The sequence below is a fragment of the Notamacropus eugenii genome, chromosome 3 (assembly GCF_028372415.1).
Source record: "Notamacropus eugenii isolate mMacEug1 chromosome 3, mMacEug1.pri_v2, whole genome shotgun sequence".
NCBI lineage: Eukaryota > Metazoa > Chordata > Mammalia > Diprotodontia > Macropodidae > Notamacropus > Notamacropus eugenii.
The window spans coordinates 480,167,659-480,180,340 of NC_092874.1; the positions used below are offsets into that span (position 1 = coordinate 480,167,659).

The window sequence follows — 12,682 nt, forward strand, 5'->3', positions numbered from 1 at the left end:
AAGGGGCTAAAGCTGGAGCAGGTACAGGGATAGTTGCCAAATGACAGCTCACAGATCCAGGGATGAATGAGGAGTAGGCCTGAGTTGACTCAGAGCTGACCTGCACCTAAAGGGGAGAGAAGTTCAGGGACCTTATGCTGGGTACCAAGAAAGGAGCAGGTTCTGAAGGAAGTAGCATCTCTGTGGGTCAGAACCCAGGAGAAAGACCAGGTCTCAGTTCCAGTTTGGCAGGATTCCCAGACCAAAGAAGAACCTGCTGCCCTGCCATTCTGAACCAGTGGAGCTTTCCACCTGTTTCGACAGCTGCTGAATCCACCAACAGACTTCTGAAACTCCAACTGGAGCAAAGCCCACAGGCATGGGGCTTAGGAACTGGAAGAGGCCAAACACAAAAGGCAGAAATCAGACTTTGCCTGGAATCAGACCACTTTAGGAATCTGCAAGTTGCAGGTTCCCAGTCTGACTTGTTTCCTGAGATCCTGGAATAACCTAACACTCAACACCCCCAAAAAGCATCAGGAGGATCAGTCCAGATATCTACCTCACCCCCAAAAGCAAGCAGGCTGTAATATAAAGTCTGAAGCAGGCTGGAAGAATGAACAAACAAGAAACACCACCATAAAAAGCCACATGCTGACAAAAATGCTCAAGACAAGCTCAGAAAAGAGTGACTCTAAACATCTACAAACAAAGCCTCAAAGGAAAACACGAAGCTCTGGCACAAGTTCAACCAGAACTTCCAGAAGAGATGGAACAAAAGCGGTCTGGTTTCTTTTCTGAGTTTAAAAAAAAATGCTTCTACAAATGAAATGACAGTGATAAAAGGAAGAAATTGGAAAAGAAATGAGAGTCGTGGAAGAAAAAGCTAGCAAGGGAACTAACAGCCTGGAAAACAAAGTACAAAACCTTACTCAAGAAAAAAACTCCCTGAAAATTATAATACCCCAAACAGAAGATAAGGACAACTTTATTAAAAGAAAGTAAAAAATAAGTCTGAACAAATAAAAGATGTAAGGTATCTGCCAAAAAAAAACCAAAACAAAACTGCCCTGGAAAATACATCCAGGAGAGACAATTTAAGAATCATTAGACTACATAAAAGTCATGATGAAATAAAGAGTCTAGACAACCTATTTCAAGAAATCAAGAGAAGACTACTAAGACAGCTTAGACCTAGACAGCAAAGTCGAAACAGAAAGAATCTTTACCACCTGAAGAAAAAAAACCTCAAAATAAAGACTCTCAGAATTATTATAGCCCAAATCCAAAGCTTCCATGTGGAAACCAAACTAAACTAAAGCTACGCTAAAAATCCAAACAAACAGAAAGAAAGAATTCAAGTCCCAAGGAGTCACAGTCGGGATCACAAATGACTTGGCACACCACACTTAAAAAAGAGTGGAAAGCTTAGAATATGCTACTCCAGAAGGCAAAGTATATAAGCTCACAACCAAGAAAAATTTACCCAGAAAAACTGAGTATAATCCTAAATGAGGAAAACTGGATTTTTAACGAAACAGAAGATTTCCAGGAATTCCTGATGAAAAAACCACAGCTGAGTATAAACTACACAGTGCAAACATAAGACTCAAGAGATATGAGAAAGCACATGTGGGTGAGCAATCCTAAAGGACTCAACAAAGACAGATTGTTTATATTCTAGTATGGGGAGATGATACGTTTGCCCTTAGAACTTAACCATCAGGAATCCTAAAGCGTGTCTGATTAGACAGAGGGCCTGGGAATTTTCTATTATGTTTTGAAGATCATAAAAGAACAGAAAGGAAACATAAGAAGAACTCCTTGGGGTACGGGAGGAGGTGAAGAAGGATGGAAAAAATATTCTCACATAATTGAAAATATAAAATCAAGGAAAACGGGTGGAGAAGGGGAAAGCAAGTAACACTTGAACTTCACTCTCATCTAAATTGGTCAAAGGAGGGGAAAATAACACACATGGTTGGCTAAAGATTTACATTTCACTCCAAAGGGAAAGTTGGGAAATGAGAAAAGGGAGAGACAGGAATACGAAGGGGGGAGTATTAAGGACAGAGTGGTCCTAAGCAAAACAAACCCTTAACTCTGGGCAAGCAAACATATTTACAGCAGTTCTTTCTATTTACAGCAGAGATAGAAGGAGACATATTTCTTTTAGGAAAAGGCTAATGTGAGAATTTGCTTTTCATGATCAAATGTGTTTTTAACAGGGGTTTAAATTTTCTTTAATTCTAAATGAGGTCTCTCCAGAGGAAGGATTAAAACAGAAGCAAAGACCTAGAATGAAGGTCAAGTCCCATCAGCTAGGGAACGGCTGAAAAAATGGTGGGGTACAGATGCACTGTCAGAAATGATGACAGAGATGATTCCAGAGAACCCCGAGCATGGGGATTCCTGTAGTAGGAACAGGAATTAAGTCAGTGGAAGAACAGTTTACACAAGGGCAACATAGTAAATAAAAGCAACTTTGAAAGACCTGGAAAGCTTGATCAAAGCCATGGCCAACCACATCTCCAGTGGACACGTAATCAAGTGTGAGACCCAGCTCATGGCAGACGGGTTGTGGATTTAAAGAGAAGGAAGAGATGGACACTTCTGCACATGGCTACCATGTGAATAAATTTTGCCTTTCTATGCTCGTTTGTGTGTGGGTTTTTTTTTTTCTTTTTATCCGTTTTTAATTGGAGATGGGAAGGTTGGGAGAAAGAGGTTTAGAATTGGTGATGTTGCCTTCTACCTCCAAAAAGGATATTTTTAAAAATACACAAAAAAGAAACAGAAGGAAAAACGGAGACCCAAATAGTTTTGAAAATAATGTGGAATTATATAGTGGAATAGAAAGTGGCATATGATACAGGATTCAATTTTATATACAATCCTCATTATGCTTTGGTTTTTTTCCCCCATCTATGCAGAAATGCTCTTTCTTTTTGGTATTAGAGTTCAAAGGAAAAATATAAAAACTTTTGATAAGGTACTTCTTTTGTTTGAGAATTATCTATTAAATTTTGGATTAAGATATATCATTGCCCTAACTTTTAGATGAGTAACAGAGCCCTCCAATCAATATAACTTTACAAAAGTGAATGATACCCATAAAAATACCTATCATTGATGAATGTCATTCTCTTTCATCCCTTGATATTTTCATTAATTTTTTTCTTCTTAACCAAAAATAGCAAAAATGGGCATTTGCATACCCAGTAGAATGGAGGACGACATACACAGCTGTGAATCTGCATGCCCAGTTTTCTCCTCCCTCCAATTATACACACGCAACCTGTTACTTTCCAAACTGGCCTGCTTGCATGTACCACGTGAGGTTTTTTAATTGCTCAAAAAGCAAAATTTACAATGTAATAATTAAAGTGATTGACACATAAAGGAGTTTGCATCATTCAATTGTTGTAAAATACTCAGAATCTAACTTCCTTCCCTTCAGTCCTCTCTCAGTTCTTAAAATGTTCTATGCTCTCACTACTATGAAAGCTTCTCTCTGTTTAACCTTTAGGGGCAATTCAAACAGTTAATGGCAAAGGGAGGAGGGACAGTTGGGGGGTGGAAAACATCATAGGATCACATTGTCAGAGAAGCCAACCGTAGAGCTGCAAAGTCCCAGATACATCACCCAGCCCAACCTCCCTATTTTACAAATAAAGAAAAGGTAGAGTAACTTGTCCCAGGTCCCGTGGGTAGAGGCAGCAGGACATCTAGGGCTAGCTACTGTCTCATACTGACATATACTCTGGGAAATGCCACTCCACCATCCAGAGATGGAGGTATCCAAGGTTCATGTAGGGGCAGAGGCCTAGATTTCAAAGGAACAATGGGGCTGGGGATCTAGAAGAGAGAGAGCTGCACAGTGTCTGGTACTTGGATGGCCCTTAACAAAAGCTTGCTGATGAATGAACTGATTTCCACACAAGTGGTGATTGAAACCATGGGAAGAGATGAGATTTTCAAGGGCAAGAGGAAGCAGGTCAAGGACAAACCCTTGAGTACACAGTGGACAGGAAGAAAGGGAGCCTTGGAAGGAGACCAAGATAGAACAGTCACCCAAAGATGAAGGGAACCAGGACAGAGCTAGTAACTGATGAGTTAATACAACATAACTAGCTCCTCTTGGATCTCATCAGAAAAGTCTTAGTTATTTGATAGTACATACAGGCCGCCACATGGCACAATGGATAGGCCTATCAGCCTCAGTTTCCTCCATTGCAAAATGGAGATGATGAAAGGATGTGAAGAAGAGATGAGAAAACATTTGTGAAGGGCTCCGAACAGTGCCTGGCATGTAGGAGGTGTTTCATAAATGTCTAGGGATTGGTTTGCTTTGTTTTCACGTCAGATATGAACAGCCAATCCATCTAAAGCAGGAGTTGGCAAATTACGGTGTGAGGCCCAATCGGGCCCACGGTCTCTCTTTTTACGGTGAGCTAAGAATGGTTTTCACACTTTTATACAGTTTTACTGTATTTAAAAAATCTCAGAACCATTCTTAACTCAGTAGTTCCAGATGGGGTGGTGGCTGGATCTGGTTCTTAGGGCCACAGCTTTGCCGGCCCCCTGCTCTCGTCTACTCTTCGATATAACTAAGTTTATTCTAAGTGACTCTGCTACTGACAAGTAAACAATAACTGGGAGTGATGTCTAGTTCATGGGACGCATTATTTTTAAATGAAGAGATCCAAACTGAGCTAACTCACTGGTTTATCATTGGTAATAATGACATATCAGACACCATCAAAGACCTCCGATGTCGTTAGTGTGGAGACTCTCCCCATGGAGGCCTGGCCCCAGTTTGGTCCCCATACTGATGACACTGCAGAACTTGAACAGTGGTGGGTGTACATTGTTAATTAAGCTGGTCGAGTAGTTCAGGCAGGTCAGCTGCTTTGCCATCTTTCCTAAACCAACAATCTGGAGTGTTTACCAGACTACACAGTCTGTCTCAGCTGAACGTTCAATAGTAGTTATTTTCTAACTCTTTCTTGGGTTCACGACTGTAGTAAGTGTGTGTGTGTGTGTGTGTGTGTGTGTGTGTGTGTGTGTGTGTGTGTATGTGTGTGTGTGTGTGAGATTTCACTGGTGTTAATGCCCAGTGGGGCCACTTCATTCACCAGTGGAGGTCTCCCATTTATGGGCACAGAGGGATGCTGGGGCCCCTGGGTGCCTCAATGACTTGCTCACAGTCAGGGTGTGTCAAAGTTAGAGCTGGTCGTCCTCCTCCCTCTGTAGTGACTCCCCCCACTTAGTCACAGTGCTTTTCAATTCCTATACGACTGTGTTTAATTGACTCTTCTAATCTAGGGTAAATTAAACACTATCTTGATAGAGTCAATAGGCTTATAGGCCACTAACAGCTCCCATCACTCTACATACTTTCTGGGATCATGCCCCAAGAGCTAATGCGGGGAAAGTGGGAGAGATCCTGAACAAGCAATCCCAAGAGCCAATACCGCCTTGCCCCAGGAGGGACCTGATACCTTCTCGTGCACTGTCATGCAACTGGCAGCATCCTTCTGTAGAATTTCAGTCACCCCATTGGAAAGCCGCTCATATCTCAGTTTGGGTTCCTCTTCACTTTCTTCTTCCTATGAAACAAAGGAACAAACAGTCACTATCACATCCTGACTCTGAGTAACCTTGAAAGAGCTGAGGCCACATCATGGTGGACACGCAGGAAGGGGGCTCTGCCTGCAGAGACAGCCACAACCCACTATGTCAATCTGTTATATGTTCACGCCAAAAACTCTAATGTGAGAGGACACTCCACAGCCTCCAACAAGGTAAAGAATGGACAGGGGGGAAAAATATATGAAAGAAAGTCATCAATTTAAAAAATAATAATGAATGCACCAACATGGAGGCTGATGGTTTGAAAGAAGGGAAAATGATGTCTCTATGACATGCCTACTCATCCTGCTTCGGGGACTAGACACCATCTCGCATGTCCACAGAGCCTTGCCTCTAGTAAGTGTCCTTTTCCTCCATAATCTATCTTAGATTTCTTCAATCTGAGCATTCTTCCAACTGAATGAAAGAAATCTCCAAGAGGGCAGGGACTTTTAATTTGGGGATCTCTATGCTCAACACTTCACTCTAGTCCTTGTGCTTGTGCTGGTACTTAGTGGATGTTTCTTGAACTAAAGAGAATGTACAAGTCCAGGCTGAAGGGGCAAATGTACAGAAAACCCAAGCTCTCAGTGGTGGCTTCACCTCCAGCCTGAGCCAAGACCATTGGTCTCAGAGATGAGCATCCCTGGCAGCCCCCAATGCCCTCTCTCCTCACCTCTCCAGACAGGCCACCAAGAGCACTTTCACTTCGGCAAGGTCATTCACCACCCAAGCTCAGCTCACATGAGCTTCAAGGCAAGGATGGCTCTTCCAGCCCCATTTTACAAGAGGAAGCAAAGAATCTGAAAAACTTGAGGCAGCTCCTCTGCTGAGGAGTCGCTCCCAGATGCCCTTTAGTGTGGGAGGCCCAGAAAATGTAGGAATGAGCACAAATCCATCCAAAGTTTACTTTTTTAATTTACTTTATTTTTAATTTATGGAATTAAACAAGCATTTCCATAACACCATATGATAAAAAACATTATCACACATGAAACTGCAAATCTATTATGTACAGTTTGCTATTCCTTTTAAACATATAATAAAATAATAGCATCTAACAGAAATATACTTAAAAAATGCTTATTGACTGAAAAACCAATGATATTGGGGCATTTTAAAACACAGGAGAAATCGAAGTCATACAAAAACATTTGGCCACAGAAACAGGGGCACAGAGAGTGAGGGCTTCCATACCACGTGTGTGTGTGTGTGTGTGTGTGTGTGTGTGTGTGTATGCGCGCGTGTATGTGTGTGCATCTGTGTGCATGTGCGTCTGTGTGTGTGTGTATGTGAGCACACACACAAATACACAGAAACAAACATTTATAATTAATGTAGGAACATGGACAGTTTCTCTTGATCAAACCTCAACTAATAAAACAACCAGAACGTATTAAACACCTACTAGATGCCAGGCACTGTGCTGGACCCTAATAAAAATAAAGCCCTCAAGAGGCTGCTGGAGATGTTGGGGAAGGGGGATGCAAGTGGACAACATAGAAGTAAAATGCAGAATACATCCAAAGTAAAGCCAAGGTTTCTTGGGGAAGGGAGAACTTCTGGCAGCTGGGGGAAGGTAAGGATTCTGGAGAGGAGATACAGAGGCTGCAACTCTTGAGCCCCACTCTGAAAGGAGCTGAAGAGGAGAAGAGGTTGTCCAATGGTAGAAGTACATTCCTGCCATCATTTAATCTCAGGACAAAAAGAGACCATGCCATTCCAACAACAGGAGATACTCCAGGACCGATGATGGATAGGGTGGGTAATGGATGGGTCGTGTGGCACATGTGGCTTTTACTGATTTCTCATGATCTGTTTCTTCTGAGGGGCAGCCTAGTGAACTGGATAGAAACCAAGCCTCAGAGTCACGAAGATCTGGATTCAAGTCTCCTCTGATGCATCAAGGCTAAGTGACCTTCGAGGGCCCTGATCGCTGCCAGAAGCCCATGCCAGAAGCTGCAGAGCAGTTACTGACCTGCCCTACTAGAGGTAGCTTCCTTACCAGGACATCACTACATCACTGAACTCACAGACTAGGACAAAAGCATGTGCTCCATCTTATGACCACAGAAAGGCAGCTCATAGCCCCAGCTACCATGGGTCTGCATGGTTTTTGTCCAGCCTTTCCTAGGAATGAGAGACAAGGAAATGGGCTGAGAAGACAGATGGCTGACAAGGCCTTGAAGGACGGGGATTCTATCACTGGGGAATTTTGGTAGCAGGAACAAGGAACTGGGGTGAGAACTGAAAAAACAGCACAGGAAATAGTGGAGGATAAGGATGTCTTTGGATTTGGATGTCCAGCTCACAACAAGTTCAGAGTAGCGTGGATTTGTGTGATTCCATTTGACATAAAAACAGAAAGTTAAAAATGCTGGTAATTTTAGAAATTAGGTTACATGGCAGTCCAGAAGCAAACCTGAAGTGAAAAGTGGCAGAACTAGTACGATAGGCAAAGCATTCCATTTTGGTCTCAATACTTAAAAAAAAAAACTCTAAAATTAGACAATCCCAAGTTAAAATAGTCAAAATGTTCTGACCAATGGAATCTGAACCATGGAACCTCTGACTCCTCCCTGAATAGTTAATGGAGAGCCTTGCCTCAAATCTCACTGAATAAAACAGAGCTGCCTCTTCTCCTTTCCCCAGACCCATGGGAAGAGGTGACTCTTCACACACAAGTGGTCCCACCCAGCTCAGCCCCTTCTCTTCAGCAGATTTCACCCTCTAATTATACTCACTCTCTCCCTTATTTTTGGTCTTTTCCTATGGGCTGGCTACCTGCCTTGCTACAGTTGACAAACATTCCCGTGTCTCTGACATCCCTCATATCTCTCCTCCCCTTTGTGACTAACCTCCTAGAGAAAGTTCTTCCACAGTCAGAGGGCTTCCACCTCCCTTCTCCTCATTCTCCTCAGCTGTCTAGTCTGCTTCCCACCTCATCATCCAATCAGAACGGTTCTGATGTCCCTCGCGCTCTTCTCACTGCCACATCCACTGGTCTTTCCTTAAGCCTCTGCAGACTTTGACATTCTCTTCTCTCCAGATGACCATGCTACCATGGATGTCCCACAAGGCTCTGGGCTGTCCTATACATTTCACCTGGTGATCTCATCGCTGCCATGGATTCCATGATCACACCTATGCCGATGGTTCTCAGTTCTACTTACACAGCCCTAAGCTCTCTGTGGACCACCAATCTCACATCTCCAAATGTCCCTGGACATTTTGAATTGGATGCCTATAGACATCTTAAACTTAACATGCACCAAACTGAACTCACTCTGTTCCCTTCCTTCCTTATTAGTGATGAAGGTCCCAGACATGTAGGCTCTCATCTCCAATTCCTTGCCTTCTCTCACCCCACAGAGCTAATCATTTGCCAAAGCCTGGGGATTTTGCCACCCTTACCATCTCTCACGTGTACCCCCTTCTCTTCTCTGACACTGCCATCTGCCTGGCTCAGGCCCTCATCACCCAGATTACTGCAATAGCCTTCAGGAGGGTCTACCTGCCTCAAGTCTCTCCTCTCCAATTCATTCAGTTGTCAAAGGGATATTCCTCAAATGCAGGTCCAACCATGATGCCCCTACTCAGTAAACTCCAATGGCTCCCTCTCACCTCCAGGATCACAAGCCCCACGCCTGCTTTTCCAGTCTCCTTGCACCTTACTCCCCTCCTCCCATTGTGTACCCTGTGATCCAGTCACTCTGGCCTCCTCACTATTCCTGGCACAGTCCCTCCCTCTCCTGAGTCTGTACACTTTTTCTGATGGTCCTCTATGCCTGCAACGCCCTCTCTCCTCATATCAAGGCCCAGCTGAAATACTGCCTTCTATAAGAAGCCTTTCCTAAGCCTTCCTACGATTCCCTGATGCTTTTGCTCCTCTGACTACTTCCAATTTATCCAGTGTCTACAGCTTATCTGTACAGTTGTTCACATGTTGTCTCCCACCGTAGATTGTGAGCTCCTCAAGAGTGAGCACTGTTCTTTGATCTGGCACACAGCAGGCACTAAATAAATGCTCACTGACTATTAACTGACAGATGAGATGATAACAATAATAAATAACTGCTTCCATATTAGAGAGTGCTGCCTCAGAATCGGAAGAATCAGGTGCAAGTCCCAACCACACAAGCAGGCCAAGGACTGAACCCAAGCCTGCGTTTCCTCCTCTGCATAACGCAGAATTAGGCTGCGGTCTCTCCATCCCAGATCTGCACACACTTACCTGGTGCCCCAGGCTTCCAGACTCTACCACCCAGCAGCGATTTCTGGGAGTAATGAAAAGAAACATAAACTCAGCTGTCCACAGCCAGGGACATAATTATCTTCCATATCAAAAAAGGTGCCTACAAAGCAGTCCTCTGGCAAATCTTTTTGTCACAAGTCAAAAGGTGATAACGTCAATTTTTACGTTAATCAGCTCATTAACTATCCCCTGAAGAGGCAAAAAAAAAAAAATTCAAAACAACAGAACAAACAATTTCTGTTTGTCTTTTGTAGGCAATGAATACAACATCGTTACAAAACTTACATTTAATGCTGCATGGATGACCCAGGCATTCTGAAATGTGTTAAATAAAAATTGAATTTCTGGCACCTTTTTTATATAATCAAATGCCACATGTTGCTGAAGCCTGGACATCCAATGTGCAACCAGTGTGAAGAGTTAATTCAAGTCTTTGGCCTACTTTGCATAAAAGCCTCATCCACGGCCCATTAGATAAAGTTACTGTAAATAAGTTTAGCCTGTCTTATTCATGAGCTAAAAAGGAAGTCATTTCTCTCCCACATACATATATGAAAACATATACTTTCCAAACTCAGTGCACTGAAGCATTCTTGCCAGGCTTCAGGAAACCGAAATAAAATGAAAACTTTAAGATTAAGCACCTGATGCAGCATTTCATGTTTTTCTGACAGGTATCTTTTATGTTAAGTTAAAGGTGAATTTTTTTTGCTTTCTTTTCCCCTTCCTATAAACAAAGAAAAAGGAAAATGATTTATAAAAATCCATTTCCCTGAGCTTCTAATGCTGCAGAGTCTAGATAACATTTTCAGGAAAAACAGCAAAACACCGAGGGGATTTCATATACTTGAATTTCACTTTAATTTTTAAAAAAAAAAACAGAAAAAAAGCTTTCATGCAGCTTGAACTAAGGTAAACACAAGCCAGTGTTAATAAAAAGTAAATCAATAATTTTTGTTAAATTTTAATAATCTTGCAAACCTACAAATAAAACCATCAGTAGCTTGAGTTGAAATGACAGTTAGCTGCGTTTCTATGACAACCTGGTAGAATAGTACAAGTCCTGACTTGCAGCTAAGCTAAGATATGAACAGAGTGACATTTACCCCATACAAGGAAACTCACAGCTTTCCTTTAACCAAAAAAAAAAAAATCAATTTCTCAACTACCCTGGATTTTTACTAAGTGTATAGCTAGCACTTTTAATTAAAGGGAAGCCCTTCAAACGCCCCTATAGGACTCTGGAACACCATTTTAAAATAAATTTTATGTTATTTGTACTACGGATGCTATTTTTTCACATTTAAAAGAAAAGTCACTTTTGGGGGGATGACAAATAGACATACTTCCTATCAGAGTTTATCAAATTTCTGCCAGAAATGCCACTAAGGACGTTGTACCTCGTATCGTATGGGAGATTTTGCTGAAAGAAATCAGGCTATACTATCTTGATTTGAATGCAGCCAAAATGGTATATAGCCTTTTACTTTCCAGGCTACACAAATCACTTCTTTAAAATCCATCTGGACCACTTGCTTCTCTGGAGTATGTAACAAATAGTCATAAATAGGCTTCTACAATATAGTTTGACAATTGCCTCTGAATTTTCTCAACATCCTTCATAAAGTGATATACACTGCATGTAATGCCACTAAACTTGCTATAATTCAAGGGGAGAATTAGAATGGCTTTCATTTGAATTCCTGAAGTCAAAAGGAAAAAGCCTTCCTTCACCATTCCTTCCTTATAAAGGACTAGGTAGTTCCCTCTGGACCATATTTCTTTTTCAAAATCTGAGCCTATTATCAAAATAAAAAGCCAAGGACACTCTGGGGGTAAAAATGTTGACAAAGACAAGCCCGATGAGTAGAAGGCACACGTGAAGATCATTTAGAACAGCTCCCCACCCAATATCCTGAGATGAGAGCATGACCCTACTACGCAATTTCTTTTGTTCCTGTTATAGACAAATACATCATGTTATTTCACTATCTGAAGAATCATGAGTGTCTTGGGGTGCATAGGCCTTCCAGGGACACCAATCTGAACCACTTCTCTGGGCTCCACGAGTATAGCCTACAGAAAGCTGCAGTAGCAGCGATGATCTGGGATCTCGGCCATGAGGGCAGATGGAGCACAGTCATACCTCCTCACGTGCATGACTCTTGCCTCCCAGCTATCAAGACCAAAGTCTCCTAAGTATCCATTGTGAATCAGCTGCTTGCCCATCTGACTTCAGAACATGGTTCTTCTCTCAGACACCTCCAGAATTATTGGGACTTCTACCCAAGTAGTTTTCTCTGAGGGACGTTTTTTTCAGAGGTTCTCTCTGACAATTGTCTTTGTTTTGCCTCCTTTCAGGAAATAAAATGTACAAATAATAAAGGAGCATCATCTTTCATAAGCTGTGGTGAATTTAACTGAAGCAGACCTAGCTTTCCCTACTCAACAAACTCCACTGGCTTGCTATTCCCTCCAAGATCAAAAACGAAGGACTACATTTGGCATTTAGAACCAGAGGATGATAGATTTAGAGGTGGAAAGACCCTTAGAGACCACCAAGCCCAAGCGCTTCAGTTTACAGGTGAGGAGCCTGACACGAAGAGACATTCTATGACTTCTCCCAGTCTATATAGCTCTGAAGAGCCTGAGGCAGAATCTGAACTCTGCTCTTCGTGATTCCCCAGGGCTCTAATCACTGTACCACCTAAATGCCTCCAATTTAAACCTCTTCAAATCTAGTCCCTCCCCTACACTCCTCCTACTTTTCTGGTCTCCTTAGAACTTTCTAGTCAGTAAAGAGCTAGACCCATG

At 42.3% G+C, this 12,682-nt stretch overlaps 1 protein-coding gene across 2 annotated transcripts in view; it reads right to left on the reverse strand.

Annotated features, from left to right (window-relative positions):
- The window catches only part of VPS41 (VPS41 subunit of HOPS complex), a 184,930-nt gene that overhangs the window by 134,499 nt on the left and 37,749 nt on the right, over positions 1-12,682 (reverse strand). For both annotated transcript variants that reach the window (XM_072599093.1, XM_072599092.1), the window contains exon 3: positions 5,484-5,591. In XM_072599093.1, coding sequence (XP_072455194.1) covers positions 5,484-5,591 — 108 coding nt within the window. The remainder of the gene's footprint in view (positions 1-5,483; positions 5,592-12,682) is intronic.